The following is a 23,710-nucleotide window of genomic DNA, read 5'->3' on the forward strand; positions in this document are numbered from 1 at the left end:
GATCATAGCCGAGACCTGCACGAGATAAAAGGTTTGAACTTTGATAAAAAATTCAGTACATTGAACACAGTTGACTCTTGCGCTGACTGTTCACATAAACTCTATGCCTATAATATTTCGTGCAATTTAATTTTTCGACTTTCAGAGATTATTTCCTTAATATGTAAACTACCACCCCTCAGCTTTCTAAAATCATGGAATAGGAATTTGACATCGAAATCCCAAATTTTCAGAGGAGTTTCAAAACATGCAGGGTTTTTGCAACAGTTACATGCAAGACACGCAATGACTGAACACCGCTCTCACAGAACGCAACCGAAAAATTAAATACCCATTACAGTCTCTATTACAGTCTGAGTGTGGCAGAGAAAAATAATGATCCATACAAGATTTTCTTTGTCGAGTCAAAACCGTATGGAATTCATCAGAAAGTAGCAACATCAATTGGACAAAGGATTGATTTCCGAGACAAATCGCTGGTTCAATGCATTCTCAGCAGTTTTCAGCATTTCATCTTGGATTGTTCATTCTGTAGCCTTTAAGGTAAAAGTTATTTGCTGTCAACTGCCCTCTCACACGATCCTTTTCAGCGGAATTGTCACCATTATGCAGGGAGATGACTGATCATCAAGTTCTTCTCGCATAAACACAAAGCCTTAATAAAAAAAGACTTTCCCCAAACCACAAAGTGGGAAGAACAGCCAAAAATCAGTTTCACCGAGTGATAGTACATGTACGTGCTCATTGTAATTCTCTCCCAATCACAGTGCTTGGCACTGGATGTTTACATACACGCGGGATTGTAATTCGTTTGGCGCTATCAAAGGAATGGCTCTCTGGGCCAGAGGCTGTTCTTGTGGGTTGAAAATGACAGCGTGTATGAGAGTAAGACTGCAAAAAGGCCTCTGACACCCAGGTTAAGTCGAGAGAAACATCAGGACTTGAGGGAAAACAGGACTAACCAGCTTCCGGAGGGACCAGACATTAACCCATTGGCTCTCAGGGGTTCCCCATTGACGAGTAAAATTCGCCTGGAGTTAGACAGAGTAAAATTGTCTGGCATTAGAAAGAGAAGAAAACTAAGTCTGGCCGGCTTAGGCCGGTTTGGGCATCAAAGGGTTAAATGCTTTGTTACATAATTATTTAGAATTTTCCTTCAACAATCACAGCAAAATTAACGTCCGGAGTGGGCAACAACTGTGGAATTTTATCCCGGTCCGGATACATTTGAATTTTATCAGGGGCACATGACGAAGAATCAACCAATCACAGTGCTTGTTTGGTTAAGTGAAAGTCTAGGTATATTACAATGGGGTACATTATAAGGTTTGCGAACACGTCTAGGAGTAAAAATAAAGAACACGAATCAAACAAAAATGCCCTACCTTGTCTTCTTGGTACCTTATCACATTACCTTATCAGTGTTTTTGTGGCATAGTCTGGCTATTATTTTCAACTTGATTGCAATGGGTTATAGGTTTGCTGTTTTCTTTCTCTATATTAATTTTATTTTCGACTCCTAAACATGTTTGCAAATTCCCCACACAAACCCTTATTATAACTTGTGTAACTGATCATGACACTCAAATTACAACATTAGCGTGGTGTGCCTGTGGCTCTTTTTGCTCGAAATACTAAGAGCAGTACCTGAAACACTAGCAATGTTTTTGTGTCCTATTTAACACCTGGAATGTGTATGGAATGAAAACCTAGTAATGTGATCACAGACAAAATGATCTATGTTATGGACACCCACCCTCAAATAAAATTAATGTCTACATGTATAATACTGCTAGGTTTGTATCAGACGATGCCCTCAGTCTCACAGACACACTCCTCACACCCAATGAAATTACTTTAAATTATGAGGAAAAAGAGAAATGAAGCAAAATCTTCCAATTTATTTTGTTTTTTGGTTGATCAACAACAGTTTGCAGATTGTATTTTGTTCAATGTTGGGTTCAAATTGAAATTAGGATATTAATCTCTTGACTGCAGGTAGTAATGGATGGACTTGATAGTCTGCTATTTATGAACTCTCTTATGTTTTGCCTAAAGCACATTAGTTTTGTTGAGTTTGTGTATACAGTGAATCCCTCATACAGTGTATCTTAAAATAAAGAGACGCTTTGGGCATCAATCAGATCATTTGATGTATGTAACACTTGAAGTAAATTTCACTTTTCAAACACCGTTTATTTTTAATTATAATAAAACGAAAGTTCACAGCCAACTAGTTTCTATATACGGGTATCAAGGAAATATCCATGGAAATTCAGAATTTCGAGAGCAAAGTTCAAAACTTGCACACAGAATTGAAAACTTGGTTCAATTTTCATAACTACTGGTCATGCATGACATAGCTTGACTGTAAATGCTCTGGGCATCTATCTTCAGTACAGCATTAATTTATAAATTATAATATATTCCTTGAGTTACTAACCCCCCTTCTTGGGGCAAACCAGTAATGGGTGTACAATAATGTTATGTGCCTGTAAGGTCAAGCAAAAGCTGCAAGATATTTTGGCATAAGCCATAAGGGATATCGATGTCAAATGTAGACTACATCATTTTATGACTTTTAAATCCTGTCCACTGTAGTCACCTTTCTCAACAATATGTTTACAAATGAACCAGTCATGGAGATGGTTGTAAATTAACACAGGCAAAGAAGATTGTGCATACAATGCAAAAGGGAGAGGTTCCACAAACATGTACCTGCAATGTATTGGAGATTGTGCTGTACTAATCAGAAGCAAAATCTAGGAAAATGGCAAAGATGGAATTAAAAATTATCTTTGGATCTGCCAAGAAAAGAAATTTTTGTCAGGGAACTTAATTCAGAATTCCAAAACCAAACAAGATCAGGACCTAACAGTACTGATCATAGAGAAGATGGTGAAGATGAACAGTCATTGCAAAGGTTATGGGAACAGATTCTACCTTATACAGATACTGTAAAACCTCACAATACTTCAACTCAAAGCAGCATCGTCTGACACAGTAGAAAGAGGATTAATTTTGTAGATGAAAGAAGTCCACATAGTGAACTCACATCAATGAGCCCAGAGACTCACCTATTAATCACCGTTGTAAGCATCGAAAACAATGCAGTTACAAAAGAGTCTTAATAGACCTCTTTACAGTTGTGTGCTTAGTTACCTGGCCTATAAAAGAAAGTGAGGCTAGTGTTGACCTTGCTGTGATACAGACCTCCCTCCTTTTCATATGTTAAAGATGTTTTTGTCATGCTAATGAGTAAGAATTTACATAAGAAAAGCAGTGAGGTTTCCATCAAAGCAAGGTCAACTCCAGCCTCACTTTCATCCATACATGTAGGCTGGGTAACTAAGCACACAACTGTAAAATGGTCTGTTACAACAAACACCAAGAGAGGAGGCAATGCAAGAGCATTTAAGCTGAATCTACACCGACAGTAAGAAGTTCACTACTGGTGTGGGGCCATTTACAAGAAGGTCATAATCAGTGAAATTGTCTTTGATCTTTACGTCTACAACGTAACATAATTTTTGCGAGAACATCCAAAAGCATCCAGATGAAAAACTACAAATGTCATCAAGACTTTTTAACTATTGCCATCAAGAATACAAGTATTTTCAATCATTAGGAAGTGCAAATTTAGAAAACTGGAAGAACACCATTATTACAGTCATGACTCAATACTGTATAGTTGCGACTTTCTATTTTCCATTAAGATTTGTGCAGTCTGCATTTCACCTTTTTAATGGCATATTTACATGTACCATTCTAGTGAATAAAGAAAAAGAATAAAGGTAAATATCAGGCAACATAAATTATAACTCGTTTGACGGGTGACCCTGTTTTCAAAAGGTGTTATGCTTAAGGTTACTTGAATACATGTGAGTGAAGAAATATTCCATGAATATTGCCAAAACCCCTGTGCAGTATTATAATTTTTATTAGAATTTCTCCTCTTTGAAGTTCTATTAATTTTGTTAATGTCCATTGCCCATGTTCTTCCTTCATATTACTATTTAATTTGTTCCTCTGTGGAGTTTTAAAACATTTGCCAGTTTTTAAATGAGCGTATGTCAGTTTTAGCACTTTTTATTTTCTTTTGCCTTTGGAAAACTTAATAATTTCCCTGCAGGCAGAGTATAGAGGTATTGGTCAACACAAGGTGGAAGTACATGTATCATATTTGCATCCTAGCTAGTAAATCAGAATTTTCCATCTGCTGGTCTAATCAGCACTTAAAGTTCCCCTCCATGCAGTGCATTTGAATTGGAGAGGCTTTAAAACAACTGTCCACTTCACAGGATAAGATGATGTCAAAGTCTCCCTAGTTTATTAAAAATGCAATGCATGTGCACGTGCCTAAATTAATATGCAGCACGTGAGTTTTATGCTTTCAGACTTTTAAACTTGTGTTTTGCATTAAAAATAAGCTGCGTTTACATGCTGCAGTTTTAAGTGCTGCAAGTGACTGTTTGACGTCATCTTATCCCCGATCCAGCCCTCTGAGGTTTAAGCTGTTAGTCTTGAACATGAATATTGGCACACCGGTCGGCACATCGTGAAATCCCAAACTTGCACTCGAAGGAAACAGCCTTGGATAAAATTCAAAGCTCAAAATGGTGACTTAATTGCATTTGGCCCAGCTGAGATCAAAATCCAGCCACAGGCCTGGATATTGATTTTACTAACAAACCTTGCATATGTTCATCCCCTGGAAGCTACCCAGAAATCTGTTTTTTTGTTTTGTCGATTCCTAACCTGCCTGCACGTTACTTCCTTCTCCTTTGACTCTATCCTGCCCTGAAGTTCCCTTTCCCTTGTATTGTAGGTTTAAGTGGAAGTAAGTGTGACAGGTTTTCCATTCAGTCCCTTGGTGTGAAGGGTGCATGTGCAAACACTGAACTTTTTGCCAGTGGTACTTCTAGCCTGAGCACTTGCCTGGTTCCTACCTCCCCTCCACCCCCCCAGCAGCAGCAAACAACAACAACAACGTGGCTCATCTTTCTTTAAAAAGATAATTTTAAAATCACACAGTGTCTCTACTTGAGCTCAAGGTAAGCATGTGGCTGATTGAGGGTGGTAATCGACTCCCAGGGGTTTCCTATTGACGAGTAAAATCATCTGGCGTCAGACAGAGTAAAATACTAAGTACGGCTGGTTCAGGCCGGCCTGGGAGTCAAAGGGTTAATGTTTTTTTTTTACACATCCAAGAACAAAACACTGATCCACTTCTTATCAATTTTTATCTTCTTGTACATAGTGAGGAAAGATGTCAAAAAAGCCAGAGCATGGTAAGAAGCCACCAGCATGGAAGGTTGTCAAAGGTGTTGGTTTGGAAATATTGCAGGGGAAGAAAAAGGAAGATCAACATTCTGGTAAATTATTTTCTAGTTTCTGGTACATAACAACAGTATATCTTGACAACAATAATGGCACATAGTTTCTATTAAAAAAAAACCCCAAGCGTCATTTGTTTTTCAAACTTGATGAAAGCCCAAATTAGGAAGTTTGATGTCCAAGCTTACATGTAGGGTATCGTGCAAGGAAAAGGCTGAAATCTATCACCACGGCAGACCTTGGCTTCCCTGTTGACAAGAAGATCTTTATCAATGAAAGCTTAATGCCAAAGAATAAGGAACTTTTCAAATATTGCTTAAAATTTAAAAAAGACAACAGTTACAAGTTCCTTGTGGACTAATGCTGGAAAAATTTTCTTGAGGAGGAATTCCTGTTCTCCTGTGATACCTATCAACTCTTCTGCTGATATCCCATCATCATCATCTTAGAAGAGAAGTTCTATTGATACTTGTAAGTTTTGTGATAGCTCCAGTTGTCCATCCAGCTATGCCTCATTACCTCGACTCGATATAACTTTTTCTATTTCCAGCATTGGTCATCTTACTAATTTAGATATTGACCTTCATATGCCATCTGACTTGAATCTTAATTATTTCACTACACATGACTTTCATGCTAATGAAGATATTGTAAAGTGTCTAACTAAATAATTCATTCTCCTTTCTTAATTGTAATATTTGGAGCTTGCAGGCTAACTTTTTGATAATCTGGTTAATATGCTATCCGAATTACATTTCCCTATACCTGTAATAAGTGTAACTGAGACTAAGCTAAAGAATGATTAAGAGGCTCTCCTAAATATTGTGATATCTGGTTACAACTTTTTGTCCCAACCAAGCTGCACCTATGCCGGGGAAGTAGGCTTCTATGTGACGGATGATGTTGCATATACTCATCGTTCTGATCCCTCTGCCCAAAAGCAAAATGAGTATGTATCCCTATGGATTGAAATTCAAAATAGTAAGGGACGTAATACCATTTGTGGGGCTTTTTATAGACACCCCCATGGTAATGTAGATGCTTTTCTTAACCATATTAATATGATTGTAGACAATGTACATCGAGAAAACAAGTTTTGTGTTTTGCTAGGAGACTTTACCTTAGATCTCCTTAAGTTTGAGTCACATCCTGATACAGACAGGTTTCTTAATACCCTGGGTGCTTTTTATTTTCAACCCCAAATCCTGCAGCCAACTAGAATAACAGACCACTCTGCAACTCTTATTGAAAATATATTTTTTAATTCTCTTGAGCAATTTGTGATTAGTGGTAATTTATGTTATGATCTAACAGACCATTTACCAAATTTTCTTATTGTCAGTAAATTATCTTCCCTTCCAGCCAGCACTAAAGTTTACAGGCGTGATTATTCAAACTTGGACAAACAAGCACTGACTACTGATATTCAATCAATTGATTGGGAAGGAGTGCTTAATAATGATTCTGACCCTAGCTGTATGTTTGATAATTTCTATAATAAGTTGTCTGAGGTTGTTGATCAACATGTACCTGTCAAGCAATTATCTAAGCAAAATTTAAAAGCTAGATCAAAACCATGGATAACCTCTGGAATTAGGGCCTCTATTCGAATTAAAAATGGATTATTTAAGAAATTTTTAAAGACAAAATCTACCTACCACCATGAAAAATTTAAAATCTACAGGAATAAACTGAATCACTTAATCAAATTAGCTAAAAGAAATTATTATAATAATTTTTTCGCAGTTCATGTAAAGGATGGCAAACGAATCTGGCATGGAATTAAGCAAATTATTCAAATTAAAACCCAAGTGAATCAGACAGTGAACAAAATAGTGATAGATAATCGTGAAATTGTTGACCCAAAACCAATCGCTAATGCACTTAGTGACTTTTTTGCTAATATAGGTACTAATCTTGCATGTTCTATCCCTAGTTCTTCCCAGTCTGCTAGGGAGTTCATGTCATCTCCCATTCCTGATAGCTTGTTTTTGTCTCCGGTGACTGAAAATGAAATTGAAGAAGAAATAGCTAAACTTAATGTTAGTAAAGCTGTGGGTCCTTCTAGCATTCCTATTTTTATTTTAAGGATTCTTAAGTGTGAATTATCAGGTCCCTTACAGACAATATTTAACACATCTTTTCTTACTGGAATTGTTCCTGAGAAATTCAAGATGGCTAGAGTAATTCCAGTCTTTAAGAAGGGCTCTCAGACAACCTTAAACAATTATAGACCCATTTCGTTAGTCTCTATTTTTAATAAATTGTTAGAAAAGCTTATGTATAAGCGGATAGTTGACTTTCTTGATAAGAGACAACTTATTTATAGTAAACAGTTTGGATTCCGCTCTCACTATTCAACTGAACATGCAGTTCTTAGTATAATTGACCAAGTGCAATTGGCAATCGAAGACCATGATTATTCTTGTGGAATATTTCTAGATTATAGCAAAGCTTTTGATACTGTTAATCACCAAATTCTACTCACAAAACTTGATTACTTTGGTATCAGAGCTGTTGTTAAGGACTGGTTTACTTGATATTTGAGCAACAGAACACAGTTTGTATCCCTGGGTGCTGTTACCTCAGACATTCAACCAGTGTCTTGTGGATTTTCATCTTTTTGCAGATGATGCAAATTTATTCTTACAGCATAAGGATATAAATATGCTTGAAAGTGTGATTAATTCTGAACTTGACAAAGTTCATACTTGGCTATGTGCAAATAGACTTTCATTAAATGTTGATAAGTCAAATTTTGTCATTTTTCGTCCTATTCAAAGAAAACTGCCCAAACAGGTCATGTTATCTATAAACAATCAAATGTTAACACAAGAAACGTCTATTAGATACCTTGGAGTCTACATAGATTATAATGCTAATTGGAAGACTCATATTACTTATATTTCTAAAAAAGTCAAGAGAAGCATAGGCATTCTTTCTAAGCTCCGTTATTTCATAAGTACCAAAATACTACTTAGCCTATACTATGCTCTAGTGAACCTTTTTTAAATTACTGCATAATTGCTTGGGGCGGTACTTATCGGACAACTTTACAACCTTTATTTATATTACAGAAGAAAGCCTTAAGAATAATTACAGTACTTTTACTAGTTTTAATGAATATTCAAGTCCTTTATTTAAAGATCTAAGAGTTGTTAAGCTGTTTGATATTATTGCCCTTCAACTAGCAGTATTTATGTATAAGTTTCATAATAAACTCCTACCTCCTGTATTTGACCATTACTTTAATCCTGTTAGGAATGTACATAGTTATAATACCAGATTATCTAGCAAAATGACTTATGCAATTCCGAAAGCCAGAACCAATTATGGAATCTTTAATATACGTTTTCAGGGTGCTAAAGTCTGGAATGATATAAGTGATGACCTAAAGCAAGTCTTCCTCTCAAACATTTTAAGGAAAACCTAAAGCTAATTCTTATTGAAAACTATTAAAAATTCTCATTATCTTAACATCATAATTCTTCTGGCCTTCCGTTGTTTTTGACATTTTGTTTTCCTCAGTCTTTTATGTGTTGTTTGCTTTGGCGCTTGTGTGCGTATATGTGTGCATCTGACCTAATTTATGTTAGCTTAATCACCAGAGTGTGGCTGTCCTATTTCTTTAGCCCCTATGGTTATTTGGGGCAGCCTGTACTCCTTTCTATTTTTGTAATATTTTGAAATTTATTGTTTTACTGTTGGTACAAATAAATAAAGTTGTTGTTGTAGGGTAAAAAATACATGAATTTGGTAAACTGTCATGCAGTGCATATACATGTATATTTGCCCAAATAAATTTTTATATCATTTGAAAGGCTATTATTTAAAGAGTTAAAGGTGCAAATATTGTTAGATTTGGAGCTTTATTGCTTGTTAAAAAATGATGCAGTATCAAGTTAAGGATACATGTACCTTCAGTCAAGTTAAAACAAAAATATTAATGCAAGTTGAAATTATTTTTGGTGCAAAATTAAACAATAACGATTTCTTAAATCATAAACAAGCAAATATTAACGTTAAAAGCCGACGTTTCGGCGTCATCGTGACACCATTCTCAAGGCAAATAGAATAAATAATGCGATATCGGTTTGATTTAAATAGTCTCTACAAATTAACATAACAACAAAGGATCACAAGTTCTTCAAGTGAATACCTTCGCGCGAATAGAATCCGTTTGCACGTTTAGGGATGGTTTAAGTTTTCTTATGAAAAGCATCTCCTTAATTAGGCAATCAAACTTGTTAGTACATTTGGTAAGCACGTGAAATTGTGATGAAAAACAAGATGGTACGTTTGAATTATGGTCGCCAAAATAATGTTTACAATTGCCACCCATCAGCAAAGTTTACTATGGAGGTGGAACGGAATGCTTCGCTTCCTTTCATTGGTGTTGAACTGTTAAACTTAGCTACCAGAATCAAGACCAAGCTTTACGTAAAACCAACCAACACGGGCCTTTTACTCCACTACCAGAGCCACGTGGACATCCGTTACAAGCGCAGTCTAATTACCACAATGTTAGATCGTGCTTACCGCATATCGTCCGACTGGTCTTACTTCTCACAAGAATGCGATCGACTTAAGATTGTATTCTTAAAGCTTAAGTACCCGAAGCACCTGTTCAACCTGGCTGTCAAGAAATTTGTAGATTCTAAGGTAGCAGACCAGCAGCACATTCCATCAACCGACACGACTACACCCCCCATCCGAGTTATCATACCTTTCAAAGATAAGGTCTCCGCTAATGTAGTGAAAAGGCGTCTCACAGACCTCGGCGCAAAAATCAGAGCCACCATTCAGCCCTTGTTCGTGATCAGAAAACTCAACGAAGACCTTAAACTTCGAGAAGTCAAGCCAGCCATTGTTAACCAACAATGTGTAGTTTATAAATTTCAATGTAACCTGTGCGATGCAGGATATGTAGGTTACACTCGCGGCCACCTCCACGAACGCGTTGATGGACACAAACAAAAATCGTCGTCAATTTGTAAACATTATTTTGGCGACCATAATTCAAACGTACCATCTTGTTTTTCAGAACAATTTCACGTGCTTACCAAATGTACTAACAAGTTTGATTGCCTAATTAAGGAGATGCTTTTCATAAGAAAACTTAAACCATCCCTAAACGTGCAAACGGATTCTATTCGCGCGAAGGTATTCACTTGAAGAACTTGTGATCCTTTGTTGTTATGTTAATTTGTAGAGACTATTTAAATCAAACCGATATCGCATTATTTATTCTATTTGCCTTGAGAATGGTGTCACGATGACGCCGAAACGTCGGCTTTTAACGTTAATATTTGCTTGTTTAAAATTAAACAAGATTCTAATTTCTTAAAAGTCACGTAGCTGGATGTCTCGATGATACTATGAAATAGCTTTTAGGAGGTATTGAGCTGATCTGAATTGCTTCTTTTAGGAAAGTTTGACAGTAAAGTAAGCGTAACTTAATTATTTTGATCGTTGCAAAAAATGGCAATTGCAGCAGGAATTCTTAATCTGCTTTTTCTCAAAAAGGAAAACGCGCATGACCCAAAACTATACTGTCAGTGCATTTGGAGACATCATACACTACATCTGTACAAAATTTGAGAGAAATCGGTTTTTGAGTTGTGACCGTGAAAATTAGAAAAATAATGTTATTGCACTCTAGAAGTACTATCTTGAGCAGTCATGTGGTTGACTTTCCTTGATAAAAGTCAATGTGAAATATATACAACATGAGCGGCAGATCTGTATCACATTTACACACTAGTGGTGAAGGTCACTTTCAAGGGTGACATTACATGTATCTGAGTGGATTAGTCATCTTCAAAGTCAAGTAATTTGTGTTTTGCCAGTAGATGGTATTAATACTCTAGTCATTGATGCAGTGATTGGTTATCAAAGTCATGATGTTATTGGTTGATTGCTAGTTGAGCCTAGATGTCATTGGCCATGAAGACTGTAAAATAGTGATTGGTGCATTTTGATCTATCTTAGTCTAATGTCTTTAGGTGTATTGTCAGCAAAATAGCTAGGTCAGTCAGTTATTTTTATTGTTGCAGCTGCTGTTGTTGATAAGTCATATGTAGGGCAGCAGAAAGTTGTTGGAATTGGTTTCCTGTTGTTTTAAGTTAGTAAACCAAAGCTCTTTCCTGTACTGTCCATTGGTAGTAAAATTTAGGCTCTCTGTTGATGTCACCATTAAATTTTGTTGTTACATGTTTGTGTTGAGTCACTCTTGCATTCAAACCTGTTGAGCACATGTGAAGATATGATTGGACTAAATGCAATAGACACATGTTTGAGCTGCAGAAGCCCATCACAGTTATGAAAATTACTTGAGCAGTAAGTAACAAACGTAAAGCCTGAAAAATGTCAGCTTAAACAGGATTTGAATCCGTAACTTGTGGGTGGGAAACTACTCTACTTCTGAGCTGTCCTGGGATCACTGGTGACGTGATCATATTGAATTTTCAAATGAAAGTAGCAATGGTTATTCATAGAAAATCATGAAAACTGAAGCAAACTCACCTTAAATGAGGTCTTTATGATAATGGCCTTTAGTAACCAGAATGATGCCTTAGAGATCTTTTCTGACACTTTTTCAGGTGCTGTTGATGGAAAAACCAAGTACACACTGCTATGTTGCCTTCTGGTCAAGCTGGGGTCACAAGTGTTGAGGGATGTGTTTGACAGAACAATTCATCCTCAAGACCTTTGCAGTGCCTTGAAAAATGAGCCAGCGCACTCTAAGCTTCAGTCTCTTCGAAAAGAAGGAATCCTCAATCCAGTGCAGTGGAGTCAATTGTATCCAGCAAACTCCTCTTCAGTATCATCCACAGCCTTTGACCCTTCTCTATTGATTGTGCTTCTGAGAACAATCTGTAACCTGAGACCTCCATCCTCTGGCTGGGATCTACTTCCTCATTCGCTTGATGCCAGCTGTGAGTCTGACATTGTACGGTTGAAGTATTGTGTGAATGCACTATCAGCCCATGCTGGAGAGGCCTCTGTAAGTGATGCAACGTTCTGTAAGTATAGAGAGCAGATTCAGAACACACTGGTACGATTGGGTGGAGCTGAATATGAAGATGCCATTCGTGAAATAGAGAAACAAGAAATGGATCCATGGGATGAGGAACATTTCAAAGAACTTCTGAAAACTTAGGGTGCTGTTACAACAACTGGTATTTTTAAGGACTGATGTCTTCTGTTGGGAAAAAAAAGAATGGCATTTTTTCTTAGCTGCTGATTACTGTGAATTATTAACTGTGTGTACTTAATTGGTAATGGCTGCCTGAAAAATCTAGCAGCAGCCAGCTTCTAGAAGAAAACAGGTTCTTATGGCTGGGAAACCCTGGAAATCTAGCAAAATGCAAAGAACTCCCATGCACAAGGGGAAGAGAGTGAGCAGCGATCGCAGCACTGATAAAATTAGTGGACAGAGGGAGGGAAGGGTGGAGAACACCGATAAAGAAATCCCAATATGCCACTGAAACAACTCAAATGGCTATTAGCAACAATACAATGTATTTTGATTTGTCATGCTCATTGGTTTCAAAAGGTCACAAGATCCTGTTGCATGTGTCTATTTATGATCACTTCTGACCACAGAGGATGGACAATAATATTACTCCTTGTTAAGTCTAATTTGACTGCTTTACACTAAAAACTGTGGAAATAATCAGTTTAACTCTAAACTGTAAATTTTAAAGAGACTCAAGCACCCGATCACTGTGTTATAATTTCTCTCTTGAATTTGACTTTTTTACAAGAAGACAGTGACGGAACCAGGTAATTAGGGACACTTTTAATGTCAATTACCATTATTTTCATGATCACTTTGATTTTACACCTGGGAGATGTGGTAATTGATAAGACAATACACTTATCCTTATTCAACTTCTTGACAGTCCTTTAATTTTCTTACTATTGAAATAGCATCTAATTTACAAACCGGTGAATGATCAGATTTTTCCAAATGTCTATGTCTGCCATTGACTCTATTGTTTTCTATTTCCAAAAGAATTTCAACAACCTTGGAAGCAAATTAAAGTGAATAACAATTAACTCAACAGTTTATTTGACCAGGATAACACTCCCAAAATACACGCATGACCAAGCTCAAGCCCCATGGGCTGATATCAGCGACTGCGAGACCTGCGGTCACGAAAAGATCAGTTACATATGGACAACGCCGATCCAGCTGCGATCCGGCAGGTACACAGTGACATTTGAGCATGTTCACGGCAACTTCGTAACATCTTCTACGACAACGAAGTTTCTGGAATCAACATGAACGCAGTTAATCGCCAAATCGAGAAGGTTTTTGCCAACCTCCAGCATTCGGAAAAAACCTTCAAACCAGTACCGTCCGACGGTTGTAGACCAGACAAGCTACTCACACCCTTCAAGCAGCACTTCCCAGCACCGCCACTTCAAAGTACACCCGCTGCTCTTATCTCACAACGTCCGCCGCAATTTATTGCCAACCTACAGCAACTTTCAGAAGAAAATCCGGTAAACCACGATCCACCACCTCTAGACGAGGTTTACGACGCCTTTAAAACAGCAAAAAAACCGTAAAGCCAGTAGTGATATCCCGAGTGAGTTCCTGAAACACGCCCGAGACTCCCCACAGTTTCTACAGGAGCTGTATCAGCTAATTCTTGATGTCTGGCGCACGCGACAGGTACCTGAAGAATGGTTATTTTCAAACCTGACGTGCTTGTGGAAACGGAAAAAGCCCCATTCATGCCCGACGACGTGGCGCGGACTGAGCGTTGGATCAGCAGTTTTATAGAAGCAAGGGTGGCACAGTCGGTTAGTGCGCGGCCTTGGTGCATAAGGTCTCGAGTTCGATCCCCGGATCTCACATCCTTGTTTCGACTTCTTTCCATTCAGTGTAGCCTAGGTAGCTTTAATACCCTTAAAACGGAGCACTGATGGAAAGAGGGGGGTAAAATGAGCGCACCGTCGGCTTCCTGGGAGAGTACTCTCTAGAGAGTAAGGGAACTTCCGACGTTAAATAACGTGTACCTTTACCTTTACCTTTACTACACCGTCTTGAACACTGGCTTCGAGTGCGAATACACAACCATCAAAACGGTTTTTTGCAGGACAAATCAACAAATGACGGAATTTTTCTACTCAAACGGTCACAACAAGTCTCTGGAGCAAACCGGGAACCACTATATACTTCATTTGTTGACTGCAGCGTGGCTTTTGACAAATTATGCCGTACATTGTAGGACAATGTTTCTCTGCGTGCGAACGCGTCTTCCACCTGGCCAGGACCTACCATGGCTGGATATTCTCGAGCATCTCTACAGTCGAACTTACTGCAGATTCCCGAAGACTGGAGCAACAGCAACATTCCCCACAACTAGTGGTACGAGGCAGGGAGGGCCCGAGGGGGTATCCGGTCATTTCGTTCCATGGTCAGATCGTTTCAAGTCAGATCGTTCCAATCAATAGTCAGATCCTTCCACAAAATAGTCAGGTCGTTCCACACAGTTCGTTACACATATGTTACATGTATATCTATATTCTAAAAGAGTAGCGATCGGAACAGGGATGAAAGTATTTTCACAACTATTTACATAATAGTGAGAGCGTCGAATGTTAATTTCACTCTGCATTGCGGAACGATGTTGCAACTATTTAAACAATAGCGAGAGCGTATGTTTGCAGATTCTTGACCACAATACAGAATACAATACAGAAAATAAAATAAAGAACTCTGTAGCCTACGTGTTTTGTTAGCGTTCTACATGTAAAGTGGTTGTAGATTGAACAGCGAGAGAAACCTGTAACGGTTTACACCGATTTCCGGCGCTACTTGTCGAGTTCTGGCGCTACGTTCGAGTTCGCTAACATACCGTCTTGAGTTCTTTTTTTATCCATAAACCACGAGCAATATCTATAGTTTGTACTCCCTATCTCACTTTTAACCCTGTTGCCGTAAAAGGATGAAGCTTTTGATAGCCGCAATCGTATTAACTTCGGCAATCACGGTTCCATTTATTTAACTCATTTTAAGGTTAGATTGATACACTGTCAATATCCTTTGGCGAAATTTCGCTTTCGAGAGTGGGTTGTGAATAGTTGAGCAAAAGAAAGTTAACCTCTTAGAAGACACGTGCACGAGCTATTGTGATGCAATTAAGAGCAAATAATTGGCACAAGTTAATGTTAAAAGCCCGTGGCTGGTTGAATTAAGAACAAGACAACAAAATTATTCGTTCTTGTTTGTTTTTAAACGACTTAGGATAAAGTGAAAGTTTACTCAACAAATTTGGCTTTGCATATTTGTAACGAACTGACCTTTTTGTGGAACGAACTGACTATTTTGTGGAACGATCTGACTATTGATTGGAACAATCTAACTTGGAACGATCTGACCGTGGAACGAAATGGCCGTAAACCCTGAGGGGCCAGTACTATTTTCACTCCTGTTCAACGTATGCATGCGAGATTTTATGGAACGTGCACGGGCTCTCGACATTGATTTTTTCACATACCGTTACCGAAGTAACTCGCACGCCATTCCAGCCGCTGACCGAGATCCGAGAAACACTCCAAAAGGTGAACACACCCTGTCGTGGTGCGGTTATGTAGATGACCTGGTATTGCTGACCAATTCACAATACGTGACAAGGACGTTTGGACAATACTCGCTCATGGTCAATCCAACCAAAACCGAGACCATGATATCAAATGTTCAATTTCTCCAAGACTCCAACCCAAAAACAACCACTTGTTCTTCCTCCACGGTTCCGTCTTCATCTGCATCCTACCCAAGTTCCATAATCTAGCTTGATTACAAACCAGTCCAAAACACCAAACAGTTCCGTTACCTCGGTGCTCAAATCCGGTTCCATAACAACGACACCAGAAATCAACACGCGTAATGAACAAGCTAAAGCCAAATTTGCATCCAGGAAAAGATTCTTCTGCAATTACAAAATCGGGCTTGCTACAAGAATCCTAGTCTTTAACGCCCAATTGAGGTCCCGTCTCACCTACGGCTGCCAATACTGGACAATGTCAGCGCGAAACTTTGACAGAATCTACGCTGTGTACAACCAATTTCTCTGTTCGATGATCCGAAACGGTTGGGCCTGCGCTAAAAGCGCAAGTGATAATGACGAGAATTTCCGGTTCAAATGGTCAACCAAGAAACTCCACACCGCTTGCAACACCAAGACTTTGTAAAATCAGTGCAAAGGAAATATCTCGGTCACCTAATTCGCTGCCCAGACAATCAAACCCGAAAACAGTTACTATTCACGCTAGATAAGCGTGGTTTCTACCAGAAAGTTCCACTAATTCACCAGGTTTCGAGGACACAAAACATTGAGAAGGACCAACTATAAATTTTACAGATGCCGTGAACCGGCGATATTGAGTGATTCCCGTCCCGATGGATCTTGAAAGATTTGATGGGCTAAAACAATGAATGAATGAATGAATGTGGAAATCCAATTTCACTTGAAATGGAAAAAACTACCGGTAACTTTCAGGGTTTCTGTCTGAAGAAATCACTTTTCCCTTGTCTTGCAATTGATCAGTACACAATGACTTTACCAAGCAAGAGAAGACTGTACAAGAAGGCTATAAAATTCCTTGTGTGTTATCAAAAAGTAGATTTTTATCCCACCCAATTTTATTGACAATTGTTAGCTTATCCATATTATTTTGGCTTATTGAATTTGTGTTCTTGGGAAACAGCTCGCAGTTTAAATGGTCTTTCTTGTAGCATTTCGTGAAGGTTTTTGCTGGTGGCCTACACCTGAGGCATACAATTGCTATCTATCCAGGGCCCACACAAATTTTGGTGTTAGTTTAAACTGGAATTCACTAGATTTCTCTGATAAACAATAATTACAGTGTATGCTGTCAATGTGAAATGATTTCTCTTCTGCTCTCAAAGTAACGATGATTATTGGCTGTGTCGAAAAATGGGACGGGGACAGGGGACGGAGACATGGGGGCTCTGGGACGTCTGGACCCAGCAGTGCTGGAAGTAACAGTCGGTCATCGGACATTGTCCGACTACATTTTGAAAATGTCCAGCCAATTTCACATTATGATCGGAAACGATGACCGAACATCTCACCAGCACATCTTGAGTTATCTTCTTCAAGGTGTTGTCAGTCAATAAATTATGTCTTGTCCAATTTGTCAAATGTCCGACCAAAATGAAGATTTGAAAGGACACATGTCCTGCGAATAAAGAAAGACAAATAATTCCCAGCACTGCCCAGGGACGAGGCGACGCATTTTTGAAGAATAGAATTTCAGAAATGGGAGAACATCCAAAGGAAAAAAAAGTTGAATTGCTTATACGTATGTTATTTTGCAAAAACGATCATCTGTATGCTTCTCAAGTAGAAGTTAAATACACCCCGAAATTCAACAATTGGATTCTCGAAATGCAATTCTCGCCACCCGTCACAGAGCTTGACTGCAGCTGAAGTTCTACTTTGCAGTGTTTATTGTTGTTGTTGCACGCAAACTTGAGCCTTATGACATCTTCTCTGTAATTGATGTTTGAATACCATGCCAATTTCCTTTGTTGGCAGCATTGTGACAGTGGGAGTTCCTGGCGCTGGTTCGATTTATTACCACATCATCACAGGGCCAGAAAGGAGCTTCATTGCTTGTTAAAAAATGATGCAATATCAAGGATACATGTACCTTCAGTCAATTTAAAACAAAAATATTAATGTTAGTTGAAATTATTTTGGGTGAAAAATTAAACAAGATTCTACTTTCTTAAAAGGCACGTAGCTGGATGTCTCGATGACACTATAGAATATAGAATAGCTTTTAGGAGTAAAGTAAGTGTAACTTGCCCTCTACTTTCGTCCCCACCGCTGGGCATTTGACAGCTTAAGTGCCCAGACCCGGGGAATTTGCCATCCATATAAAAAAAAGGCAAATTCCCATGGGTTAGCCTGGGGGGGGGGGGGGGGGGGGCAGGGGCAGGGGCAGGGTGCAGTTGGACAGGCCGTTGTCAATGCTGCAAACAGGTTTGCGGGGCAGTGGAAATTCCATGCAGTGTGACGTTTTCCCGACGTTTTTTTTTTAACCCTTTGATACCCAAACCAGCCCAAACCGGCCCAAACTGGCCATACTTAGTAATTTACTCTGTCTAACGCCAGACGATTTTACTCATCAATGGGAACCCCCAGGAGTCAATTTGTTAAAAGTGTCAGTTAACGGAAATTGGTGTTAAAATTCACGACGCCTTTTTCAAGTGTTCCTGCAGATAAGCTGCAACCCTGATTTGGAAAAAAGGTGTGGCCTATTTGCTGGTTTTTACAGTAAACACAATAGAAACATGTTTGAACAGCAGAAGCACATCACAGTTATGAAAATTGCTTGAGCAGTAACAAACGTAAGCCTGAAAATTTTCAGCTTGAACAGGATTTGAATCCGTGCGTGGCAAACTACTCTACTTCTGAGCTGTCTTGGGATCAGAGCTGGTGATGTGATCCCATTGAATTTTTAAATGAAATTAGCAAATATTATTCATAGAAAATCATGAAAACTGAAGGAAACTCACCTTAAATGAGATTTTTATGATGATGGCCCTTAGTAACCGGAATGATGCCATAGAGATCTTTTCTGACACTTCTTCAGGTGAAGTTGATGGAAAAACCAAGTACAACCTGCTATGTTGCCTTCTGGTCAGGCTGGGGTCACAAGTGTTGAGGGATGTGTTTGACAGAACAATTTGTCCTCAAGACCTTTGCAATGACTTGAAAAATGAGCCAGCGCACTCTAAGCTTCAGTCTCTTCGAAAAGAAGGAATCCTCAATCCAGTGCAGTGGAGTCAATTGTATCCAGTTAAACCCTCTTCAGTATCATCCACAGGCTTTGACCCTTCTCTATTGATTTTGCTTCTGAGGACGATCTGTAAGCTGAGTCCTCCATCCTCTGGCTGGGATCTACTTCCTCATTCACTTGACACCAGCTGTGAGTCTGACATTGTACGTTTGAAGTATTTTGTGGAAGCAGTATCGGCCACTTCCAAAGAGGCCTCTGTCAGTGATGCAGTGTTCTGTAATTACAAAGAGCAGATCCAGAACACACTAGTAAGATTGGGTGGAGCTGAGTATGAAGATGCCATTCATGAACTAGAGAAAGATGAAATGGGACCTTTGGATGAGGAACATTTCAAAGAACATCTGAAGCGGTGGAAAGATGGTGATGACAGAATTAGGGACAAACTAAATGAGTGGGAGTGTACAATGAAGACCTCAAGAGATGCAGGTCAGTTTTTTGGAACAAGAACTTAGGGTGATGTTACAACAGTATTTAAAGGACTGATGTGTTCTGTAAATATAATTTTTTCTTAGCTGCTGAATACCATCAATTAACAACTGCGTGGCATACTGTAGGTTAGGTGCTGGCATGAAATATTTAGTGGAAATAAACTTTTAGAAGGTCAACTACAACCACTACTTGTTGGAGCTGTGTACATCATCTCCAAGAAGACGTAATTGCAATTTGTCCTTGACCTGAAGATTGAGGCTAATTTTTTGCAATTAGATTTACTGACTTCATAACCATATCCTTCAGTTAGGGTAAAGGTCAGGTGCACTCCATCCACAACCATTTTAGGCATGAACAGTAACAGACCCACGCAAAGGCCTGTGGTTGAAAGAGGTTTATTCAACGTAGCATTTTTCATTTTAAGATTGAAGATCGTCCTAGTTCTGAGGGTTTAATCACTCACTGAAAAATTATGTCTCCATTAACCTTTTGATGTCCAAACCGGCCTAAACTGGACAGACTTAGTATTTTACTCTGTCTAACGCCGGAGTATTTTACTCGTCAGTGGGGAACCCCTGGGAGTCAATGGGTTAACTTAATACAAGCATAATTGGGATTTGAAGCCACGACCTCTGTGATATCAGTGCAGACTGTGCTCCACTAGTTAAGCTATCAAGCCAAATGCGAGGTGGTCATGTTGTGAGTTTGTAATAAACCTGTCGATTATCAAGATATGAATGGAGTCCCAGTATATATGAAAGACTACCAAAGGAAGCATGTGTGTAAAGGTTGAAGTTCACTGTTTCCTTGGACTTCTTTTGTCGAGGCAAAATAATTCGATATCTTACAGCAAAAGAGATCACTTTTATATTTTGAGAACATGTGGCAAAAAAGACAATTTAAATATACTTTTCTTACAATAAAGATTACGAAAGCTTGGCCACACGTATCACAACAATCACATTTGCGGGCATTACTTGAGGAATAAAACATTTCAGACAAATCCATGTGATAACCTCTAGGTGGCAAACTACTCTATTACTGGGTACTTAGTTGTGTTGCTGTCTGGGAGCTGGTCAATGGCGAGGTGAAACTGTGAGGTGAAATTATTGTAATAGAAAATGTTATTTGCCAATGGCAATCCTAAACACTGATACAAAGTCACCGTAAATAGGGTTGTCATGATGGTGGCCCTTCAAGTATAACTGGAATGATGCCTGAGAGATCTTTCCTGACACTTGTTTCAGGTGCTGTTGATGGAAAAACTAAGTACACACTGCTATGTTGCCTTGTGGTCAGGCTGGGGTCGCAAGTGTTGAGGGATGTGTTTCACAGAACCATTCATCCTCAAGACCTTTGCAATGCCTTGCAGCACAAGCCAGTGCACTCTAAGCTTCAGTCTCTTCGAAAAGAAGGAATCCTTAATTCAGTGCAGTGGAGTAAGTTGTATCCAGTTAAACTTTCTTCAGTATCATCCACAGGCTTTGACCCTTCTCTATTGATTGTGCTTCTGAGGACGATCTGTAACCTGAGTCCTCCATCCTCTGGCTGGGATCTACTTCCTCATTCACTTGACACCAGCTGTGAGTCTGACATTGTACGGTTGAAGTATTGTGTGAATGCACTATCAACCCATGCTGAAAAGGCCTCTGTTAGTGATGCAGCCTTCTGTAAATACAGAGAACAGATCCAGAACACACTGGTACGATTGGGTGGAGCTGAATATGAAGATGCCATTTGTGAACTAGAGAAACAAGAAATGGATCCATGGGATGAGGAACATTTCAAAGAACTTCTAAAGCAGTGGAAAGATGGTGACGACAGAATTAAGGACAAACTGAATGAGTGGGAGTGTATAATGAAGACTTCTGGAGAGGCTGGTGGGTTTTGGGGAACAAAACCTTGGGGTGCTGTTACAACAACTGGTATTTTGAAGGACTGATGTCTTCTGTTGAAAAAAAAGAAATGAAGTGAAAGGACTTTTTTTAGCTGCTGATTACTGTGAATTACCAGCTGTGTGTAGAGTAGGTAACACTAATTGGATTCCTGCTCACTGGTTTCAAAAGGTAACAAGATCCCATTGCGTGTGTCTATTTATGACCATTTCTGACCACAGAGGATAGACAATAATATTACTCCTTGTTGTTAAGTCTAATTTGACTGCTTTACAATAAAAACTGTGGAAATAATCAGTTTAACTCTAAACTGAGAATTTTAAAGAGAATGAAGTACCCGATCACTGTATTATTTCTCTCTTGAATTGTTTACAAGGGTACACTCACTTACTGAACCACGTAATTGGGGACACTTTTAAAATGTCAGCTACCATTATTTTCACGATCACTGTGATTTTACACCTGGGAGATGTGATAACACATTACACTTATTCTTATTCGCCTTCTAGAAAATCCTTTTCTCAGTATTGAAATAACATCTGATTTACAAACCGGTGCATAATCGGATTTTGCCAAAATTAATGATCAAGTCTGTGAGAAGTATTTAATATTTTTGGCAATGATGACTCTTTTCTATTCCCAAAAAATTTTCAACAACCTGGAAGCAACGGTGAATAAGAATCTCAACAGTGACTTGACTTGACGAGTATACCATTGGATTATTTTATAGTTGGAATATTAATTAGCTTTAGATTTTTCCATTTTTCATGTAACTGATTTGATTGTAAATAGTAGAATTCTAGTTTTTGTCATTGTAAAGCGCACGAGAGCATCTTCTCATGTATCATGCGCTATAGAAGCAATAAAATTATTATTATTATTATTATTAGCTATAAATTTCGTGGGTGACAAATTGCGGTAAGATGCCATTTTGGCACTGTAGGAAGAGTTGCCATGGCAACAGTGTAATTTTGCATGTGAAATTATAAATATAGGTTGAGATTTTGCATCAAAATTAAGGGGTAATGTGTCACCCACTGTTTCAATAATTGTTGTTGTCAAAGTCTTAAATATGTCTGCTATTTTAATACAGCTCCACTGACTTGCCCTGCTCTCTGATGTACGATGTCTGTGTTGATTATTTATAATAGATCCTGTGCATCCAGAAGCAAGCTGTGCTGATGTTCTCTCAGCAGCTGCAGGAACTAGTACGCGCAGTCCGTATGATCAAGGTAATAAATTTAAATCACTGAAAGGAAATGTCAGGCTACAACACAAGGCATGCGAAGTCTTTTCATCTTCCCTTATGTAGCTTTTTAACTCTCTCTCTATTGATGTGACTGGCTCTCTATCTCTGGCATCCTTCAGAAAGAAACTTAAAAACTTATATTCCAGATAAGTATTAATTCTACCATAGATATAAAAACTTCATACTTTGTATCTTTGTTAAATGAATATCCCTCTGAAGTTTCATGTTAGCGAAGCTAAACTTAAAAGCCTTAATGGTTTTTATTAGGTTTCCTCACTATTGAATTTTTTTCTGGCATCTGTTTACAGTCTGTAAATCTAATATACAATGGCAAAAATAAGATAAAGTAAGTAAGGTCTGGAAGTTGCTTACGTGGATAGTGGAATTGTTTTGTAGTTAAAACTAAGCGTTAATTTTCATTCAGGAGATGTGTGTTATTAGCCATTAATATTACAAATTACAGTTGACGATAGGGAGAATATTATGTGATAAAGACTGCTTGAGATAATAGTGAGTTTTTGGGAGTGCATACTTGACCAGTGTTTACAAGTTTCTTTTGAAGAAATGATGTCTTGTGTTGAAAAGTAAGGAAGTGTTTCACCATTTGATGCATGTAAGTTTTGGAACCCGGATGCAAGGAAGGCGCAAAGATAAGTCTCAAGCTTCTGACATTAACTTTGCAGTAAGAAAAAGTAATTTGTATTACTATCAAACTACATTTTCGGGGAAAAATCTTGGTTATGCGACAAAAGGTGACCATTTCTTAAGTGACGTTTGTTTTTCAAATGTTGCTAAAAACGGGACCTTCCGTGGTGTCAAAATTAAGAACACAATAAGGTTGAGGTTAGAGCAAAAACAAAAAAAAAAACACTAAATGAAACACCTTTTTTTAAATTATTTTTGACTTTTGCAGACTTACCATATTCTGCCAATATTTATATAGAAAGGA

General features: G+C 38.4%; 3 protein-coding genes across 4 annotated transcripts in view; all 3 read left to right on the top strand.

Annotated features, from left to right (window-relative positions):
- The window catches only part of LOC138027359 (protein NLRC3-like), a 77,254-nt gene that overhangs the window by 12,902 nt on the left and 40,642 nt on the right, over positions 1-23,710 (top strand). The window lies entirely within an intron of this gene.
- Positions 5,005-12,499, top strand: LOC138037482 (E3 ubiquitin-protein ligase DZIP3-like). Its single transcript, XM_068883401.1, has 3 exons — positions 5,005-5,054; positions 5,261-5,375; positions 11,940-12,499. The coding sequence occupies exons 2-3, from the start codon at positions 5,270-5,272 to the stop codon at positions 12,497-12,499; spliced, it is 666 nt and encodes a 221-aa protein (XP_068739502.1). The 5' UTR covers positions 5,005-5,054; positions 5,261-5,269.
- Positions 9,859-10,512, top strand: LOC138024749 (uncharacterized). The gene has a single exon (XM_068871948.1). The coding sequence runs from the start codon at positions 9,859-9,861 to the stop codon at positions 10,510-10,512; it is 654 nt and encodes a 217-aa protein (XP_068728049.1).

Source organism: Montipora capricornis, chromosome 2, assembly GCF_036669925.1.
Source record: "Montipora capricornis isolate CH-2021 chromosome 2, ASM3666992v2, whole genome shotgun sequence".
NCBI classification, from domain to species: Eukaryota; Metazoa; Cnidaria; class Anthozoa; order Scleractinia; family Acroporidae; genus Montipora; species Montipora capricornis.

Coding starts and splice junctions, on each gene's coding strand:
- LOC138037482 (XM_068883401.1), top strand. CDS start 5,270: ATGTCAAAAAAGCCAGAGCATGGTAAGAAGCCACCAGCATGGAAGGTT. Junction 5,376..11,939: donor AAAGGAAGATCAACATTCTG/GTAAATTATTTT, acceptor ACACTTTTTCAG/GTGCTGTTGATGGAAAAACC.
- LOC138024749 (XM_068871948.1), top strand. CDS start 9,859: ATGTTAGATCGTGCTTACCGCATATCGTCCGACTGGTCTTACTTCTCA.